We start from the raw sequence: 22,149 nt of genomic DNA, 5'->3' as shown, positions 1-22,149 counted from the left end.
AAGAGCCCTGAGGCTGGAGCCATTTCCGGCTCTGACCTCCGCCGGGAACGTGACTGCCCACAGCCGCGCCCTGCCTGGGGGCGCCCCGGCTGCTCCGCGCGCGCTCCGACCCGCGGGACCCCGAGGCGCGCCCAGGCGCTCGGCCCCCCTTCAGACCCCGCAGAGAACGCCGCAGGGGCCGCGAGGAGGGCGAGTTCCGGCCAGCGTCCGCCTCGGCCCAGCGGAGCCCCGCCCCACCCGCCACTCCCAGAGGTGCCGCCCCCTCCCCGCCAGCGCGCCCCGTGTGGGCGTGGCCAGGCCAGCTCCCTGGCCGCCCGGCTCGCTCATAGGCTCGTGGGCAGCACCGCCCAGGACGGGCCCTGCGCCGAGCCGGGGCGGAGCCAGCGGGTTGGCGCCAAAATCACGTAGCTAGTCCCGCCCCCGCGGGCCGCGTCGCGCCCTTCTTTTTTTTAAACCCGGGGCTGGGCGGGGATTGGTGGGCTGGGCAGTCACGTGGCTAACGGTCGCGGGAAGCCGCGGAGCCCGAACCCGCGGCTGGACTTGCGGAGACCTCAGCCTGGGCGCTCGGGCCGCCCCACCTCTGCCGGACAGTCCACGCCGCCGCCGCCGCGGCCCCCGCCGCCGCCCGCAGCCCCGAGCGCCCCGGAGCCGCAGCCCACCGCCGCGCAGCCCCGCCGCCCCGCGGCCTCCGGACGCGCCCCGTCGCACGTGGCAGACCCGCCCCCTGGGCAGGCTGTGCCCTGGACTCCGCGAGTCCCGGTCCTCGGGTTCTCCGTCCCGGCCCCGGGGGCGCGATGAGCTTCCTGAGCGGGCAGCGGCCGCCGCCGCCCCGCCGCGCCGGGGCCTCCTGCACCTTGCGGCAGAAACTCATCTTCTCGCCCTGCAGCGACTGTGAGGAGGAGGAGGAAGAGGAGGAGGAGGAGGGCAGCGGCCATAGCACCGGGGAGGACTCGGCCTTTCAGGAGCCCGACTCGCCGCTGCCGCCCGCGCGGAGCCCCCCAGAGCCCGGGCCCGAGGGCCGCCGCTCGCCCAGCCCGCCCCCCTGCAGCCCCCGGGAGCTGGAAGAGGACATGGTGCTGCGGGGCGCCTCCCCCGGCGCGGACGCGTCCGGCGGCGGGGCCGAGGGCGACTCGTGGGAGGAGGAGGGCTTCGGCTCCTCGTCGCCGGTCAAGTCGCCGGCGGCCGCCTACTTCCTGGGCAGCTCGTTCTCGCCGGTGCGCTTCGGGGGCCCGGAGGACGCGTCCCCGCGCGGTTACGGGGAGCGCCGGGCCGGCGAGGTTCCCTGCTCGCCTCTGCGGGAGCACCCGGGCACCCCGCCGCACAAGACCTTCCGCAAGCTGCGGCTCTTTGACACGCCGCACACCCCCAAGGTGAGGACGCGGCGGCCCGGGCGGCCCGAGCCCGCGCTGGGCCGGCCTTTTAAAAAGGCGGAGGCGCCGGGAGTGGAGCGCGGCGCTGCCCGGGTTCGGTTACATAACCGCCCGGCCGCACCCCCCGCTCGCCCGCTCGCTCTCCTGCGCCACAACAAAAAAGTTGGCAGCCTTTTCTTTTTTTTTTTTTTTCTCTTTTGGCCCTGCCCAAAAAAAGTCCGTTAAGATTATATAACTGAACAGTGGGCCTCGTCTGGAACTTCATCTTTTCAAAGGGGCCGATCGGTGCCGTCCAGGTGGCTCACGATTAACCGCCCGCCGGATGGGGGCTGCCCCGAGCGTGTCCGCCGGGGGTGCGGCGCCGATAAAGTGGTTTGGAAGGATGCTGGCCCCGCCACCTGACACTCCCGGCTGCCGCTGCCATCTGGTGCCTTTTAAAAAGCGCCGTGATCGGTCCTGTAATTTGGGCGGCGCACGCCAGGGTTCGGTTAAAATGATGGTCGTGCGCTTATCGTTTGGCGTCCTGGCGCCTTCACGGGGGACAGTGTGAGGGAGAGAGACTGCGCGTGGAGCGGGACGAACAGGCTGGCCTTGCGGGCCGGGTAGCCTGGGAGCCTCTTTCTGGACTTTGGTGGAGGAAGCGTGTGTTTACGCCGTTGGGTTTCTAGTGGCCAACTTGGGTCACCCTAAATGCGGTGATTAGGCATACGCAGCTGTTAAAAGCCAGCATTGGGATGGTTGCTTGGACCCTTACGCGTTCATGTGGTTGGCGATGAACGTGAAGTAGGCGTTCAACCCTTGTTTAAGTGCTCAGGAAATGTGCCGACTACCGCTTCTAGGCCTTTAGAAGTAGCAGCAGACTTTAAAACGGACACTTCCCGAAATTAAGGCAAGTATTGCATCTGTCAGAGTAATACGGGAGAGGTAGGTTCTGGAGTAAGTTTCGGTCCCCCAGGAAGGTGTGTGCTTTTGAGCTTTTGGAGGCGAGATCCGCCTGGAAGCGAGGGGAGGAGCCGGCGGAGATGGCTTTCCAAGCCCCATTTAGGTGGAGGGTGCGAGAGGGGAGAGCAGCTAGCTCCCCGCCGCTTTCTGTTTTTAGGCTTCTGTTCTTCTAAAGGGTCTAATGAACTTAATTTTAATAATGCATTCATACACTTTAGGGGCCCTAGACCTATTTTCTTGGCTATCGTTTAGAAAAGGTGGTTAGTATCCTTCTAAGGACTCGGAAGTTAACCACTTTATTTTGCTTGAAATAAAGGCTTGTGTGTCACTTTGACCTATAGGACTTGGATCCTAAAAACTTTATTTTTCCTCTCTTAGAGTTTGCTCTCCAAAGCTCGAGGAATCGATTCCAGCTCTGTTAAAATCAGAAGTGGTTCTCTATTCATGGATACAGATAAATCAGGAAAAAGAGAATTTGACATTCGACAGACTCCTCAAGTGAATATTAATCCTTTTACTCCAGATTCTTTGTTACTTCATTCCTCAGGACAGTGTCGTAGAAGAAAGAGAACATACTGGAATGAGTAAGTTATTATTCAATAGTTTGGTTCCCCAACCACCCAAGATTGGTTTGGTATACTTATTAAATTTAATTTTTAACTAAATGACATGGAAGTTTATGCTTTGAAATTTTTTCTATTCCTAACACCTAATTCTGAGCAGAGATAGGTGGGAAGTAATCAGCTGTGGAAAAGGAATGTCATGAGAAATGAAGGAATAAAAAGTCTAGATAACTTGTAGGAAATCCACTGGTGTCAAAATGAGGCAGGCAGAGAGAGTTGATTTAGAAAGGCTTTAATTTTGATGTTCTGGTTAATGAACATATCTCAGCAGCGATCAAATTTTCATCAGCTGACTTTTATCTTGTGATTACAAAATTAAATGCTTTTCTGTTTTTAATCATTAAAGTTTTACCATGCACCTGCCTATCAGATAAAGTTTTGGATCTCTAGCTGATGTGTCTTTCAGATATGTTGATGAAAAAATATATATTTTTCAGTTCCTGTGGTGAAGACATGGAAGCCAGTGATTATGAGTTTGAAGATGAAACAAGACCTGCTAAAGTAAATAGCTTCTAATTTTTTGTTTCTAAAATGTGATTTTCTATTTTTTAACAAATTATGATATAATTTTAAAATTTCACACATTATGCTATCTCCACAGCAAAAGAATCATTTTTATATCTTTGTATTATACATATGTATACACCTTTTATTACAGAGAATTACAATTACTGAAAGCAATATGAAGTCACGGTATACAACAGAATTTCATGAGCTAGAGAAAATTGGCTCTGGAGAATTTGGTTCTGTGTTTAAATGTGTGAAGAGGCTGGATGGGTGCATTTATGCCATTAAGCGATCAAAAAAGCCATTGGCCGGCTCTGTTGATGAGTATGTATTAAAAATTATGTCTTTGATCTTTTGTTCCCTGTGGTGTTCTCTAACTTTTGAGAAGTTATGATATACTCAGATCCTTTTCATTTTGTACCATTAGTTCTTATTGGACTTGGTAAAATAATAAGAGTAGTCGGACCTAACTTAAATTCCTTATTTCTAGTAGCATCCATTAATTCACATGGGAGTTTCATCTTTCCTGATTTCTAGGTCCAGTAAGGTTCTTACTTTCTAACTGCCATTTTTTAATGGAAGCCTTTGGAAAATCTGCACAGTCTTAACTCTCAAGTTTTTCAGCATAATGATAGATACAGAAGTCAAGTTTGTTTTATGAAGTTTCAGATAAATTCAGTTTATACTTGAGTGAAAATGGTTTATTAATCTCTGATTTCTCCTAGGCAGAACGCTTTGAGAGAAGTATATGCTCATGCAGTACTTGGACAACATTCTCATGTAGTTCGATATTTCTCTGCATGGGCAGAAGATGATCATATGCTTATACAGAATGAGTATTGTAATGGTGAGTAACAATGGTTCCCTTGTAAACTTGTGAGCTCAAATGAATGAACACTGAGGGAATACTTATTTTTATCTAATGTGTATGTCTCTTTTATCTCTTAACAAAAATCAAAGATCTGAAGCCTAACATGAATTTCAAGGGCAAGTAATACCTACCTGATGTTAAATAAAGATCGGAAACCCTTCTACCTCATAACCTCAGTAGTTGAACAGTGCAAATTATTTATGTGCCCATTACCCAAATTAAACTGATCTTCTTGAGAGGACACTGGTGTTGCCATATAACTTTTGGTCTTCCCTGCACCTAGCATAGTGTGTGTGGGGTGTAGTAAATAGAATAGGTTCCTTGTATCTAGCCCTCCTTTTCCATTTCATTATGGGAACTGCTGAAACTGATGTTGGCTACTTACGACTAACTCTCCATTGGTTTAAACTCAGCCATTTGTTCAAGGCATTCTGTAATCTTGCCCCCACTCCCATCTATCAAACCTTGTTTACCACTAGAATCAAGTAAGATTTTTTTCTTTTAAGTTGTTCTCTCCCTCTTTTCTCTGAAGACAGACAAAATAAGCATGTATAGAGGTTCAACTTTGGAACTGTGTATAGCTTTCCATTTCAGCAAGTCCTTCAAGGACCACCTTGGGTCTTTTTCGTTAAACCTTTACCACAGTCAATCTCAATTCTGGTGGTTATGACATTTGTTATTAAATATCTAAACCTTTACATACATATTATGGATTTTTATTTATGCATACTATGAATATTTGAATTTATTGAATACTTGAGGTGGTAGCAAAGATTTATTTGTATATTATTATTTTTGTTGATTCTCATTTTTTTCCTTAAACAAGACCAGCCATCTCATAGCTTGTGAATAAGTGGCATAGTAGTGGATCCAGGTTTTCCATCTTTAAAAACTGAACAAAACAGAAGTAAAAGACCTGTTAACATACCTCATTTCTCATTATTTATTAGTTCTCTATATTTGAAAGAACTGAGTGCTCAGTATATACCATTGTTACTAGTTTGCTTCACAAATCTTTTGAAATGTTTTATCTATATACTATACATCAAAATATTTATGTAGCACCCTAACTGGTTGCTCACTGGTTAGAGCAGTGGTTCTCAACCTTCCTAATGCCGCAACCCTTTAATACAGTTCCTCATGTTGTGGTGACCCCCAACCATAAAATTATTTGCGTTGCTACTTCATAACTGTTATTTTGCTACTGTTATGAATTGTAATGTTGTAAATATCTGATATGCAGGATGTATTTTCATTGTTACAAATTGAACATAATTAAAGCATAGTGATTAATCACAAAAACAATATGTAATTATATATGTGTTTTCCGAAGGTCTTAGGCGACCGCTGTGAAAAGGTCGTTCGACCCCCAAAGGGGTCGCGACCCACAGGTTGAGAACCACTGGGTTAGAGTGTCAGCCTGTGGACTGAAGGGTTCTTTGTTCGATTCCTGTCAAGGGCATGTACCTTAGTTGCAGGCTTGATTTCCCGCCTGGGTGCGTGCAGGAGGCAACCAAATGTCTCTCCCATCTCTCTCTGCCCCCCCCCCCCCATCCTTACATGCCTCTTCCACTCTTAAATGAATGAATGAATGAATGAATGAATGCATGAATGCAAGCCAAGCCCTGAATTAGAGCTTCAGCCTTCCAACTGAAGGTCTAGGGCACATATCTCAGTTGCAGGTTCACCGGCCCAGGTAGGGAGGTAACCAATAGATGTTTTCCTCTCTCTCCCCCTCCTGCCTGCCTTCTACGCTCTAGAAATAAATTGAAAAAATAACCTCAGGTGAGGATTAACAACAACAAAAATTTTTATGTGTCTGACTTCCATGATTTGTTTCTTAACCTTTATTTTTCAGTTACTACATTTGATATAGTACAACTCAACCATAATGTCTTTTCCACTCCATATTTGCTAGACACTGTCTCCTATTAACTTCTTCCTTCCTGTCACTTTTTTTTCTGTCACCTTTTTGATGTGGTTGGTTCCCTTACGTATTTCAGTGGTAGTCTAGGGATCACAAATTTGTAACAACCTAGGAAATTACATGGTTGTGTAATTCAGATGTGGGGACGAAGACCTTGTCCTATTATAAAGTTAGGTTATAAAATAATCTTTTGAAACAGTTTATTATTTTGGGGCAGTATAAAACTTTCAAGAATAATAAAAGTTTTTAAAAAGTAAGTAGGCCTGTGTGGCACAGGGATGCCTTTTTGTATGGTTGTTTATTCTGCTTAGATGAAAGAAACTAAGACTATCCTGATAAATTTGTGAGCTTTTCTTATCTCTTGTTTTTCTTTTCCACTTATTCCTCTCTCTACTTTCGAAAAGCTTTGAATAGTAATAAGCCTGATCTTCAGAAAACACGGTTTCACAGGGAAAGGATTCTGTTATCATTGATTTGTACATGTTGATTAACTGATATCCTTTATCAGTGACTAAGCTTCCTTATTATCTCAGAGTCATTTGCATTTTAAGTCTGTTGTCTTTAGTGTAGTGATAGACTGAAATAAGTGTATAAAAATGTTGCCAGATAGGGGAAGAGAACCTAAAAATCAGATGAATGTTTTGCTCTTCTCACCTCTCTTGCCCTTTTGGCAGTGAGATAAAAAGAACTGGTTTAGCTATAGTTGCTATACCCACTAAAAAGAAGCCATACTCTTTCTTATTAAACTTGATCTAGGACTTCAAGTCCCCTTGTCTGACAGGTTTATTGACCTGTTCCCTTTTAGAATCCCTTTTTGCCCTGCAGTTCAAGACTTGTGCAGGTTAAGTATGGAGAACCCACTTAAGCCTACGATATTCAGGTGTGGTTTATTTTTATTTAAAAAACAGATTTGCCATTTGTTATTCATTCTTGTTCAAATTGTGCAGCTTCCTTTCCTAATACTTTGTTGACTTCTGATATTATTATCCTGGCTTTGATTTTATTATTTCTAATTAAGCTTTAAAAAGAAGTGGTGGGCCAGGCCAGAGTGGCTCAACCGTTGGTTGAGCATTGTCCTGTGCACTAAAAAGGTTGCCAGTTTGATTCCCAGCCAGGGCACAGCCCTGGGTTGCAGGTTTGATCCCTTGGGGAGTATACAGAGGCGACTGATTGATGTGCCCTGACCAGGAATTGAACTGTGACCCCCTGGTTCATAGGTCGATGCACAACTGTTGAGCCACATCAGCAGGGCCCAAGGTACTGGTTTTTACCTATAAAACATAGATTGTTATCAAGGGTGTGGGAAAACGGGTATTCTCATACATTAATGATGAGAGTATAAATTGGTACAGCTTTCTCTATGGGGACAGTGTGTGTGTGTGTGTGTGTGTGTGTGTGTGTGTGTGTGTACACTTACATGCACATGTAATCACCCCATTCACATAGGCAGCTGCTTATAGACTTTAAGTACTAGCCATTTTGAAATCAGAGATTGAGTGCACTATTTCTTTTTAATTTTTATTTATTGATTTTAGAGAGAAGGGGAGCGGGGGAGAGAGAGAAACATCGATTTGTTGTTCCACTTATTTATACACTCATTGGTTCGAACCTGAAACCTTGGCATATCTGGAGGACACTTTAACCAATTGAACTACCCAGCCAGATCCTGTTACTTCTTTTTGTTAACTTTCAGAGGCAATCAAGTCTTGGCACTGATGGTATGAATACCAATCTTAAGTTCTTTTGCAGAGATTAAACAGAAATGGCCTTATTGGCTACAGAAACTTAATCTATATGTAATAAAATAGTATTACACACACATACTATGCATGTATATTTTACATTGTACATACCCTTTGACCCAACAATAGGTTTCTAGAAGATACACTAAATATGTATGAAATGATCAATGTACAGAATTATTCCTTAGACCAGCCGTGGGCAAACTATGGCCCGCGGGCCGGATCTGGCCCGTTTGAAATGAATAAAACTAAAAAAAAAAAAAAGACCGTACCCTTTTATGTAATGATGTTTACTTTGAATTTATATTAGTTCACACAAACACTCCATCCATGCTTTTGTTCCGGCCCTCCGGTCCAGTTTAAGAACCCATTGTGGCCCTCGAGTCAAAAAGTTTGCCCACCCCTGCCTTAGACCATAGTATATATATTAGCAAAGGCTTAGAAACTGTTTAAAAATGTCCATCAAATAGGGGATTGGTTAATGCATTACCATTCAGTTATATAGTGGATTTGATAGAAACACTGTAAAGGGAATGTCTTATATTGGTGATGAAGAACTATCTTCAAGATAAAGAAAATATGCCCGGCCTTGGTGACTCAGTGGTTGAGCATTGACCTATGAACCAGGAGGTCACGGTTGGATTCCTGGTTGGGGCACATGCCTGGGTTGTGGGCTCAATCCCCAGTAGGGAGCGTGCAGGAGGCACCCGTTCAATGATTCTCTCTCACCATTGATGTTCCTATCTCTCTCCCTCTCCCTCTCTGAAGTCAATAAAAATATTTTTTAAAATAGTGAAAATATCACTTGTATAAAAGAGTTAAAAAGAATGCATATAATAACATTGATTTATTCTGGGGGAAAAGAACCAGGTGGGTTGCTGGGGTATATGGATATCCCAGAGACTCTACATTATATTTTGTACCCATGTGAGTGTATTAGCTATAGAGAGAATAAATAACATTTTTATTTCACAAGCAGATTGAAGGGAATAGGTCCTATAAAATGTCATTTTCTTGGTTAAGTCTGTGGTCATTCAGAAAAGATACAAGAAAAATAATATTTCTGAAAAAAGAAAATGCTAATTTTTTTGTGTGTGTGTTTGTTAGGTGGAAGTTTGGCTGATGCCATAAGTATAAACTATAGAAGCATGCGTTACTTTATAGAAGCAGAGCTGAAGGATCTCCTTTTGCAAGTTGGCCGAGGCTTGAGGTATATTCATTCAATGTCTTTGGTTCACATGGATATAAAGCCTAGTAAGTATTACACATCCTCTGACCTGTGTTCTATAGGATTATAGAGAATAAATGATGTTGTTATTTATTGTTATTTTTAAAGACCTTTGGGCAACTTATTTTTATTGTTGGTTTGGTTTGGTTTGGTTAATCCTCACCTGAAGATATTTTTTCCATTGACTTTAAAAAAAAATAATTTTTTTTTATTTCAGAGAGGAAGGGAGAGGGAGAGAGAGATAGAAACATCAATGATGAGAGAGAATCATTAATCGGCTGCTTCCTGCACGCCACACACTGGGGATCAAGGCCCTGACTGAGAATCAAACCGTGACCTCCTAGTTCATAGATTGATGGTCAGCCACTCCCACTGGGCTCCATTGACTTTTTTTTTTTTTAATATATTTTTTATTGATTAAGATATTACATATGTGTCCTTGTCCCCACGTTACCCTCTATTCCCCCCCGCCCCCCGTTGTCCGTGTCCATTGGTTAGGCCTATATGCCTGCATGTAAGTCCGTTGGTTGATCTTTCCCCCTTACCCCCACCCTCCCCTACCCTCCCTCTAAAGCCGGACAGTCCAATCAATGCCTCTCCTTCTCTGGATCAGTCCTTGTTCATCAGTTTATGTTGTTCATTATATTCCACAAATGAGTGAGATCATGTGGTATTTATCCGCTCTCCAGTTCCATCCATGCTGTGGCAAATGGTAAGAGTTCCTTTTTCTTCTTCCTCTCCTTAAAGTTTCAGCATTTCATATAATGCTGGTTTGGTGGTGATGAACTCCTTTAGCTTTTTCTTATCCGTGAAGCTCTTTCTCTGACCTCCTATTCTGAATGATAGCTTTGCTGGATAAAGTAATCTTGGTTGCAGGTTCATGCTATTCATCACTTTGAATATTTCTTGCCAGTCTCTTCTGGCCTGCATGGTTTCTGTTGAGAAATCAGCTGACAGTCGTATGGGTACTCCCTTGTAGGTAACTGACTGTCTTTCTCTTGCTGCTTTTAAGATTCTCTCTTTGTCTTTTGCTCTTGGCATTTTAATTATGATGTGTCCTGGTGTGGTCCTCTTTGGATTCCTTTTGTTTGGGGTTCTCTGCGCTTCCTGGACTTGTAAGTCTATTTCTTTCACCAGGTTAGGGGAAGTTTTCTGTCATTATTTCTTCAAATAGGTTTTCAATATCTTGGTCTCTCTCTTCTTCTGGTACCCCGATAATTCTGATATTGTTATGCTTGAAGTTGTCCCAGAGGCTCCTTACACTATCTTCATATTTTTGGAATCTCTTTTCTTTTTTCTTTTTCGGTTGGGTATTTTTTGTTTCTTTGTATTTTAAATCTTTGACTTGATTCTTGGGATCCTCTTGTCTGCTGTTGGATCTCTGTAAATTATTCTTTATTTCAGTCAGTGTATGCTTAATTTCTAGTTGGTCCTTTTTCATGTCCTCCAGGGTCTCACTATACTTATTGAGGGACTCATTAAATTTATCGGCGGTTTCCATAAAATTCTTGAAAAACCTTATAAACGTGGCCTTGAACTCTATATCCAGTCGTTTGCTTTCCTCCATTTCTGCCATTTGTGACCTGTTTCTTTGTCTCCGCATTTTGGCTGCTTCCCTGTGTTGATAGAGTGGCTTTGTGTGCTAGGTGTCCTGTAGGGCCCAGTGGCTCAGCCTCCCCAGTTACCTGAGGTAGCTATGCCTTGGTTGTTGTAGGATCACTGGGAGGAATTGACCTCCAGGCCAATTGGCAGTGAGAATCAGCTGTGTCTGCACTGGGAGAACTTCTGTGCTGGAGACACCCTTCTGGGGCAAGACTTGCTTCAGTGGGGCTTTGGTGCTCACTGAGACTGCACCCTGAGTGTGTCCCTTATGGATCTGAGGAGTTGTGATCTGGATGGCCCCCCTCTGACCACTGGGCACAGTGGCTCTTGGATCTAAGGAGGTGCTAATTTAGCCTCTGCCTGAGGTTACACAGCAGGAGCTATGAAGAGAACTGCAGATTCCCCTTCCTTTTTTTGGCCCTGATGAGGCTCAGCTGTGAAGCAATGCAAGCCGCTGTGGGGCCTTGGGCCTTCTCTTGGAAGTTCTGGGTCTGTCTGGCCAGGCTGCAGTTAGGTATTTACAGGTTACAAAGGGCCGGGGCATTCATATGCAAAAGCCTCTGCCGCAGCCTGGGTGGGGCGGGGGCTCAAGGAATCAAAGGGCGGAGCAAGCAGCTATGGCGGAGCCTCAGCCCTGCCCTAAGGAGTCTCCAGTCTCAGTGTCCCGGTAACGGCTGCAAGCACCTCTGAGGGAAAGCCGCCCTCAAGTTCGCCCGCTTCCAAACAGTCCAGTTTCTCCCCGTATGAGTCCTGGATCCCCAGAGACTTCCCGGAACCGGAGTTCAGAGCCGTCGGGAGCTTGTGACTCCCTCCAGATTCAAAAAGACAGCCGCGTCCTCAGGTGCCAGCCCTTTTCTGGGTGCGTGAGCCCCCTACCTCTGCACTTTACTTCCGCAGCTCCTCTGGCTCTCAGTGTGCTTTTCTTTCCTTCTAGTTGTAGAATTTACACTCAGCCATCCTTCCTGTAGTTCTGGATGATGTCCGTTTTGTGTTTTTGAGGTGTTTTTCAATTGTTGTGGGAAGCAGCAATTTCCTGGTGTTTATCTATGCTGCCATCTTAGTTTCTCTCGACTTTTTTTTTTTTTTTTAAGGGCCTTCTGGTACAAACCAGAAGACCTGCTAGACAAATTCAAAAAGAGCTGTAAGCATTTCCATTTGACTTATTTTAGAAAGTGGAAGGGATGGGGAGGAAAAGAGAAACCATTGATGTGAGAGAAACATCGATTGGTTGCCTCCTGCACGCTCCTGGGCCCAAGCTCAAGCCTGCAACCCAGGTACATGTGCTTAACTGATATCAAACCCAAGACCCTTCAGTCCATGGGCTGAGCTCTAACCACAGCAGCCAGCTAAGGCAGTACCTTATTTTTTGATGTAGTTGTAAATGGAATTGTTTTCTTAGTTTCTTTTTATGATAGTTCAGTATTGGTGTATAAAACATACAACCAGCCCTAGCTGGTTTGGTTCAGTGGATAGAGTGTTGGCCTGTGGACTGAATGGTCCCGGGTTTGATTCTGATCAAGGGCACATGCCCCACTTGTGGGCTCAGTCCCCTGTAGGGGTCGTGCAGGAGGCAGCCGATCAATGATTCTCTCTCATTGATGTTTCTATCTCTCCCTCTCACTTCCTCTCTGAAATCAATAAAAAAAAAAAACCCACAATTTCTGGATATAATTTTATATCCTGCTACTCTATCAATTCTAGTAGTTTTCTGGTGGAATCTTTAGGTTACTCTATATACAGTATCATGTTATCTGTAAATAATGACAGTTTCATTTCTTCCTTTCCAATTTGGATGCTTTTTATTTCTTCTTGTCTGATTGTTGTGGCTAGGACTTCCAAGTACTATGTTAAACGAGTGGTAAAAGTGGACATCCCCATCTTGTTCCTCATCTTAAGAGAAATGCTTTTAGTTTTTTGCCAATTGAGTGTGATGTTGGCTGTGGGTTTGTCATAGATGGCCTTTAGTATGTTGCAGTATGCTCCCTGTATTTCTGTTATGCTGAAAGTTTTTATCATAAATGGGTGCTAGATTTTGTCAAATGCTTTTCCTGAATCTATTGATAATGATTCTTTGATTTTTATCCTTCGTGTTGTTATATGGTGTATCATGTTTATTGATTTGCAGATATTTTTTGCACCCCAGGAATAAATCCCACTTGATCATGGTGTATGATTTTTTAAGATGTATTATTATATTTTTTTAAAATATATTTTATTGCCCTGGCTGGTTTGGCTCAGTGGATAGAGCGTCGGCCTGCGGACTCAGGGGTCCCAGGTTCTATTCCAATCAAGGGCATGTACTTTGGTTGAGGGCACATCCCAGTGGGTGGTGTGCAGGAGGCAGCTGATGGATGTTTCTCTCTCATTGATGTTTCTAACTCTCTATCTCTCTCCCTTCCTCTCTGTGAAAGATCAATAAGATACATATTTTAAAAAATATATATCTTATTGATTTTTTTACAGACAGGAAGGGAGAGGGATAGAGTTAGAAACATCGATCAGCTGCCTCCTACACACTCTCTACTGGGTATGTGCCCGCAGCCAAGGTACATACCCTTGACTGGAATCAAACATGTCAGTTCGCTCTATTCACTCAGCCAAACCAGTTAGGGCTTAATGTATTATTGCTGGATTTGGTTTGGTAATATTTTCTTGAGGATTTTTTGCATCTATATTCACCAGGGATATTGGCGTATGGTTTTTTTTTTGTAGTGTCTTTTTTCTTTTTTAAATATTTAAAAAATGTTTTTATTGATTTGAGAGAGAGAAAGGAGAGGGTGCTTGAGAGAGAAACCTCTGTTGGCTGCTCCTGCATGCCCCCTACTGGGAATCAAGCCTGCAACCTGGGCGTGTGCCCAGACCGGGAATCTAACTGCATCCTCTCAGTGAATGGGACCACACTAAACCAACTGAACCACACCGGCCAGAGCTTTTGTAGTATCTTTTTTTTTTTTTTAATATATTTTTTTGATTTTTTACAGAGAGGAAGGGAGAGGGATAGAGAGTTAGAAACATCGATGAGAGAGAAATATCGATCAGCTGCCTCCTGCACACTCCCTACTGGGGATGTGCCTGCAACCAAGGTACATACCCTTGACCAGAATCGAACCTGGGACCCTTGAGTCTGCAGGCTGACGCTTAATCCACTGAGCCAAACCGGTTAGGGCTGTAGTATCTTTTTTTAAAAAATATATTCTTTATTGACTTCTTACAGAGAGGAAGGGAGAGGGATAGAGAGCTAGAAACATCAGTCAGCTGCCTCCTGCACACCCCAACTGGGGATGTGCCCGCAACCAAGATACATGCCCTTGACCGGAATCGAAGCTGGCACCCTTCAGTCCATTGAGCCAAACCGGCTAGGACTCTGTCTTTTTTAATGCTTACTATCTAAGTTCTCACCGATCGTTCATTCCTTGAGCATCCTTATAACCATTGTTTTGAACTCTGCATTGGGTATCTTGGTTGCTTCCATTTTATTTAGTTATTCTTTGGAGGGATGATTGTTGTTTTTTCATTTGGGGCATGTTTTTTTTTTATTTATTTTTTGTTTGTTTCTGTGTATTAAGTAGATCTGCTGTGTTTCCCAGTCTTGTTTATAATGGTCTTTATGTAGTAGGTGTCTTGTGGGGCTCAGTGGCACAATCTTGTCACCTGAACTAGGTGCTCCAGGAATGTCTCTTGTGTGGATTATGCAAGCCTTCCTGTTGTAGTTGAGTCTTGAATGCCCTCAGGCTGGCTAGCTATGAGGATTGGGGGTCAATCCCCAACCACAGTGTGTGAGCTGTTGTGTGGAAGCTACAGTACCATGCCGCCGCCTCCTGCCCGCCCCCCCCCCCCCTTCTCCCACCAGAATTGGCCCCAGCAGGGTCTGATGCCTGTCAGGATCTCCCTTTGGGTATGCCACTTCTGTGGCTAGTTGGGTCATGCTCTGGTGTAGTCTAAAGCCCACCACTGGTTGTGTTGGTTCGGGGTCCACTTGGGAGGAACTTCAGTGCAGGTGGATATCAGACGCTGCCTGTGACTGGGTTTGGGCTACCTGTCTGGAGCTACCAAGCAGTCTGCAGTTTGTGACTGTCTTTACTGAGCCTGAGTGCATGTGTGAGGAGTCAGGTTTTATACAAAGGTTAGCTTGGCTTCCACCAGCTCAGAGCCTGGGTAGATCAGTAATAGGCCCAAGGCAATTTGCTCTGTAGCCCCTGAGGTTGCTGGGGCTTCCTTGAGAGCCTTCTGGAGAAAGTCTTCACCCAAGTTCTTAATAGTTGATTAGTCCAGACTACTATTTTTTCAGGAACATGTATTACATCTGGTTATATCCATTGTCTTTTAGGTTTTACCTTCTACTTCTAAAAATGATAGTATAGACCTTGTCTTGCAAGATGTTCTTCCTTCTGGATTTGGTTGCTTCCTTGTAACATTTAATTTATTCCTTTCTCCCCTTATATTTCCTATAATTTTGAAATTATAACTAAAAGGTTGATGGATTCATGTTAAACATTTTAGGGTAGGTGTTTTTAAGTTGAATGTAATATGTTGGGTTTTTTTTTACCCTATGGAAATGTGTATGATCAATGGGAATTTGTTTTACACAATTTTTTTTTTTTTAATCCTCACCTGAGGATATTTTTTCCATTGTCTTTTTTTTTTTTTTTTTTTTAGAGAGAGAGTGGGAGCCGGTGTGAAACAGAGAGAGACAGACAGTGAGAAACATGGATGTGAGAGAGAGACATCAATTGGTTGCCTCCCATATGAACCTCAACTTGGGCTAGGGATTGAACTAACAATTCAGGTACGTGCCCCTTGACAGGGAAATCAAACCCACGACCTTTCAATGTGCAGGCTGATTCTCTAACCACTAGTCAGGGCCACAATTTGTTTTAATAAGAGTATGTGAAGAATTTGCCTGTACATTAATGCACTAAAATATTTATTTTAAAAAAGAAAATATGCCCTAACCGGTTTGGCTCAGTGGATAGAGCGTCAGCCTGCGGACTCAAGGGTCCCAGGTTCGATTCCGGTCAGGGGCGTGTACCTTGGTTGCAGGCACATCCCCAGTAGGGAATGTGCAGGAGGCAACTGATCGATGTTTCTCTCTCATTGATGTTTCTAACTCTCTATCCCTCTCCCTTCCTCTCTGTAAAAAATCAATAAAATATATAAAAAAAATTAAAAAAAATATATTTGGGCTGAAGGCAATAAATGTGAATTAGTAAGATTTGCCTATACTCGCTCATCTTGTATTGTGTCAAATATAGTAGATCCTTATGTTGTAAGTACAAAAGTTGAAAATAAGTTTTAAAATTTCAAATTCACAAATACGGCCACAAATAAGTTGTCCTATAAATAAAGCAAAACTGGAAAGAAGACTCCAGTGAATATAACATTTATAAGTTCAGTACTATATTGATAAAACTATTAAAATGGGATCTGTTGCTAAAATTTATGTTAATCATGAGCTTGTTCAAATTTGAAGGTAAAAAAGTGTTTGTTTAGCTGAGACAGTGAACCCCACAAAGCTACATTGGGTAAAGATGCTGTGGAGTCAGCCAAACTCAATAGATATGTGACTCATTCTTTTCATACCGGCCTTGTAGCATGAGTTTAAAATTTGTGCTTTGGCAGTATTACAAATTACTATGTTATTGTCATTTGTATGGTTTCTAGTAATTAAAATTGCTGAAGATCGCCCTAACCGGTTTGGCTCAGCGGATAGAACTTCGGCCTGTTGGGCTGAGGGGTCCTAGGTTCTGATCAAGGGGATGTACCTTGGTTGCAGGCACATCCCCAGTAGGGGATGTGCAGAAGGCAGCTGATCGATGTTTCTAACTCTCTATCTCTTGCCCTTCCTCTCTGTAAAAAATCAGTAAATATATTTTAAAAAAGTAAAACAATAAAACTGCTGAAGATCCATGTGTAGATGTGAAGGGACTAATTATAGTGGTTTCTAAGTGTTCAGGATCAGAACTAGGCCAGAAAGTATATTCCTAGAAAATAAAGCCCCAGTTCCCATTTGAGACTGTTACTTCATAGTGTTTGGGGTAGAACATATAAAAATCTATATATTTAAAAGCTTTCTGGATGATTTCTGATGTATGCTTGTTTGTGAACTTTGGTTATACTATTAATTGTTCATGTGGCTTATATAAATAACTGTTTGACAGGTAATATTTTCATATCTCGAACCTCAATCCCAAATGCTGCCTCTGAAGATGGAGATGAAGATGAATGGATATCTAACAAAGTTATCTTTAAAATAGGTAAGAAAGAAAGATAACCAGATTATTACTATAAAATAAAAAGAGGAGCTGTTGTGTTTTAACTCTTGGCTGTATTTCATTTTAATACTTCTAGGTGATCTTGGGCACGTAACAAGAATCTCTAGTCCACAGGTTGAAGAGGGTGATAGTCGTTTTCTTGCAAATGAAGTTTTACAGGAGGTAATTTTTCTCCTTTAATAATACCATTTGTTTTGCAACACCATTTGCTGGAAGAATGAATATAAATGCAGATGTATTAAAATTTTAAGCTAGTAACTAGTAGAATAGCAATGACAAAATAGAAAGTCTATTAGCAAGTCAGTAAAGGCAAGTTTATAATATTCAATATGGTAGAGTTGTGGTGAAAGAGAAGTTTCCATACCCTACTGGTGGAACTTTAAAATGGCACAGCATTTTTGGAGAGCTGAATATTAGTATTTATCAACATTTAAAAGTCAAGTACCTTTTCATTCAGAATTTCCATTTCTGAGAGTCTCCTACAGGAATATTCCTATTCAGACAAACCAAGAACAATGTAAAATAAATAGCAGCACAGGAATGATGAAGTAAATTAAGGCTAATAGTTAATAGTACAGTTTCAAAAGTGTGATGAAATATTTCTCAATAAGAGTTTTGACTGGAAGTAGAACAAATAAATTATGATCATTGTTCTTTTTATGTATATTTGTGTCTTATGTGTATTTGTAACTTTTCATGTATGTATGTTTTGTGTTTTCATATGAATGCTCCTAGAGCAGTGGTTCTCAACCTTCTGGCCCTTTAAATACAGTTCCTCATGTTGTGACGCAACCATAAAATTATTTTCGTTGGTACTTCATAACTGCAATGTTGCTACTGTTATGAATCCTAATGTAAATATCTGATATGCAGGATGGTCTTAGGCGACCCCTGTGAAAGGCTCGTTAGACCACGAAAGGGGTCGCGACCCACAGGTTGAGAACCGCTGTCCTAGAGGGATAGGAGTTTCTTCTGAGATTTGAATTGGGCTAATGACAGGAGACGTTCACTTTTAGAAATGTTTTTACCAACCCCTCCACCTCAGAGTGTATATTACTTTGTAATTAGAATAAATCCTCCAAATTTACTTTTTCTCTGAATAGGTCCTAAACTTAAATGTGGCATTGAACATTTTAATTTAGTCCTGTTTTTCACCTAAATCATTATGAGGTATAATCTTCCTTTATTTTGAGCATTTTTATATTTCCTTAAAAAATTTTTTATTTTATTTTACAGAACTATTCCCATCTACCAAAAGCAGATATTTTTGCCCTTGCCCTCACAGTGGTATGTGCTGCTGGTGCTGAACCTCTCCCCAGAAATGGAGACCAGTGGCATGAAATCAGACAGGGTAGATTACCACGGATTCCACAAGTGCTTTCCCAAGAATTTACAGAATTGCTAAAAGTGAGTATTTTTTATATGAAGCACTTTATTGACATGGTTTAACATTTTATTAAATCACATGTTTTTACCTTAATTTTACTTCTCTTTCAAGGTTATGATTCATCCAGATCCAGAGAGAAGACCTTCAGCAGCGGCACTGGTAAAGCATTCAATATTGCTGTCTGCTTCTAGAAAAAGCGCAGAACAATTACGAATAGAATTGAATGCAGAAAAGTTCAAAAATTCACTTTTGCAGAAGTAAGTGAGGGTTTTTGTGTTTTGTTTTTACTTTTTTGTGTTCATTCACAAATTTAATAAGATGGTAAAGGCTTTCTGTCAGTGACAAATATAGTGGTTTGGCATGTTATACAGTTAAAAGTTGGGGGGACTTCTGCCTTAAATTAGTACTTGACCTATAAATTTGTGTTGTGTCTAGACTTTGAAATTATTGGGCTTCAAGTTTTTAAGACTAGCATATATTTGCAAGTGATGATAATCCCCAAGCCTCAAATCATAGCAAAAGCTAAGTGAGCCTATACCCCCCCAAAGTATCAGTATCAATGAACATTCCTTGAAACTTTCCGTTGTACTAATCTTTATTAAATTAATGTCAATTAGGTTAGAAGGTGATTCTTATATTTGATGTGAATGACCTTTGACATTTCAAAACTGATTGGAATGAAATTCTGATTCATTTGCTTTATTGCTACCATTTTGATTCTAAGCTAGTCTGACTTGAAATATGAAAAGGTTTATTTGCCACTAGTTGGTTAGATATAATTATTCATACAAATAGGAAGAGTTTTGCTTTCATCTCTGTTATGTAAAGATATTTCACAATTACAGATTAGAGTTCTATTTGAAGTTTTTATTAAAACCCAGTCATGGAGGGACGGTGGGGGAGGGTGAGTGGGTGGGAGGTAATCAACCAAAGACTTTGTATGCAAATATGCATAACCCATGGATGCAGGCAGTAGGTGGTGAGGGCTTGGGATGGAGGATGAGGGGGGCGTTGGAGGGGGTTGATGGGAGGAAAAAAGAGGGCATATGTAATACTTTCAAAAATAAATATTTAAACGAAACAAAAATAATCCCAGTCATGCCCGGCTGGTGTGAATCAGTTGGTTAAGCTTTGTTCCATGCACCAGGACGTCACTGGTCAGGGTACATACCCAGGTTGTGGGCTCAACCCCCTTTAGGGGGTGTGCAGGAGGCAGCTGATCAATGTTTCTATCTCTCCCTTTCTCTGAAATCAGTAAAGACATTAAAAACACACCAAAAAAAAAAAAAGTCATTAGTAATGTCTTTATTACTTTGTATTTGATAGCACAAAATAAGATTATTTTGTAAATTTAAGTTGTTTGAGCAGAAGCTAAAGTTTCATACTGTATTTTTCCTCTTCTCAGTTGCATGTTAGAATAATGATGACATGCAAAGATCTTCCAGCTGATAATATAGTTTGTGTTTGGCCTCTTAGGATCCCTTCCTAGGATTAACACAGTAGGTGAAAAGTCTTGTTTTCTATTTTTGTGTTTGTAGAGAACTCAAGAAAGCCCAGATGGCTAAAGCTGCAGCTGAGGAAAGAGCACTCTTCACTGACCGGATGGCCACTAGGTCCACCACCCAGAGTAATAGAACATCTCGACTTATTGGAAAGAAAATGAATCGCTCTGTCAGCCTTACCATATACTGAACTACTTATTTCCCACCTCCCTAAAAAAACTGTGACAAGAGGAAGTTAAAGCTAGGTTGAAATCACTGCTAAAATCCAGTTTGCAATTACTTAAAATCGGTGTCAGTAGTTTTACTGAAATACTTTTTAGGACTTTTATTTGTGAATTACAGTTAAAAGCTGTATTTTGACCAGTGCTCTATTAGGCTTTCATTTAGTTTATCAGTTTGTCTTCTCTAGGATGTCAGTCACTGTTGGATGTTGCATCAGCCTTTCCAGGGTGAACCACTGTGGTGGTGTGCTGCTGATAGTTTGCTGTTCCATTGTGATAAAAGGTATCCTTCCCTGTAGTGACTTGTAAAAAAGGACCAAGGGCTTTATTACAAACATTCTCCCTTCGAAAAGGGAAATAGAGAATCAGTTACTACTCAGCCTTCAATGTACCTGTGTGTCAGTCTTATATTTCTTTTTTGTTTTTTAATTGTGAATTATATTTGTATATCCAACTGGGAGCACTTTTGGGCACTGTATGAACCATGGAATAATTCTGTGGAAGTATTGCCTTGTGAATTTGCTGCTATTTTAGTTTTGTCTTTGCTGTAAAATTGTAGCATTAAACAATCATTGTTAATAGGCTTTCTTTTGAAAACAATTATGTGAAATACATAGCTGCTCTTGATGAAAAGCAGCTTATTTGCCTTTTTTCCCCTTTGAACTTTGAAGCTAGTGCATTGGAGAAATGCACCCTTTCCCCCCATAATGCTGTATTAATGTAGTATAATTCTTGCTGGTTTTGTAATTTTTCCTGATAATGCCTTTCCCTGAATTTTTAAAAATCTTTCCTCTCACCACCCAAGTTTTGTACTTGATTGTATTGTTAGTCTGTTTTTAACTGTTTTGCCCAGTTTCTCTTCAATATTGGTGTATATAAACTAATCTTGGTGATACTGTACATAGCTGTTTGAAATGCCAGAATGACTTCTGACTATTCCAAGCTTTTCACAAAATATATTTTATCTGTGATTAGCCACTTGACTAATAGTACTGGCTAACAGATATTGAAAAAAAATTTGTTTATTGTTTATTTTCCTATTGATTTTGGTTTAAGACTTGTTTGCACTTGTCTGTTTGACTTGTGTATTATTAACATTGTTTGGCATATTAAAAGTCACTCTGAGCTTACCTTAATTGTCTAAATCTTTGTGATGCCTATTTTCTGTTATCTCCATTATATATAGAGTACTAAAAGCAGAGGATGTATTTTTTTTTTTAATATATTTTATTGATTTTTTACAGAGAGGAAGTGAGAGAGATAGAGAGTTAGAAACATCGATAAGAGAGAAACATCGATCAGCTGCCTCCTGCACATCTCCTACTGGGGATATGCCCGCAACCAAGGTACATGCCCTTGACCGGAATCGAACCTGGGACCTTTCAGTCCACAGGCCGAAGCTCTACCCACTGAGCCAAACCGGTTTCGGCCAGAGGATGTATTTTTGATAGAATATGAAACGTGGCTTATTTAGTATTGAACTTTAGTCCATATTAGTTACATTTTGGAATTTAAGAAAAATTTACACATCAATCTTGGGATATTTTTATTTTGTAATTTTAAATATTTAATATTTTATGTCACATTGCATATTATGCTTTTGATCTGCTATAAATGTATAAGGTAGTTTAAAATAGCTTTAGCTTTTTAAGTGACTGTACATGACTCATAACTTTCTAATGTGAACTGAATCACAGAAGAGAACTTTAAAGTGGGGAGAGTTTTAAATTAGTAAACTAGGCTGGATTTTAATTGAGAATGCAAATTTAAGTGATACACAGTGCTAATTCTGTGTGACATTTTTCTGATGAAAATTAGAGCCAGAGAGTAATGATGACCTTGAACAGATAAAATGGATGTCATAAGATCCTTATGTTTTTTTAAACAGTATTTTTAAAAAAATTTTATTGATTTCAGAGGAATGGAGAGGGAGAGGAGAGAGAAACATCAATGAT

At 41.7% G+C, this 22,149-nt stretch overlaps 1 protein-coding gene across 1 annotated transcript; it reads left to right on the top strand.

Moving 5' to 3' along the window:
* Positions 1–794: 794 nt before the first annotated feature.
* WEE1 (WEE1 G2 checkpoint kinase) lies at positions 795–21,330 on the top strand (the record flags this gene model as incomplete). Its single annotated transcript, XM_081099095.1, has 11 exons — positions 795–1,370; positions 2,691–2,896; positions 3,373–3,436; positions 3,594–3,766; positions 4,168–4,289; positions 9,090–9,236; positions 16,971–17,066; positions 17,161–17,246; positions 18,321–18,491; positions 18,583–18,728; positions 20,010–21,330. 11 exons carry the CDS (start codon positions 795–797, stop codon positions 20,161–20,163), a joined length of 1,941 nt encoding a protein of 646 aa, XP_080955221.1. The 3' UTR covers positions 20,164–21,330.
* Positions 21,331–22,149: the final 819 nt, after the last annotated feature.

Source organism: Myotis nattereri, assembly GCF_964212035.1.
Source record: "Myotis nattereri genome assembly, chromosome: 9".
In the NCBI taxonomy this organism is placed as follows: domain Eukaryota; kingdom Metazoa; phylum Chordata; class Mammalia; order Chiroptera; family Vespertilionidae; genus Myotis; species Myotis nattereri.
Note: the sequence above shows the minus strand (reverse complement) of the source record. Positions and strands in the feature narration are given on the sequence as shown.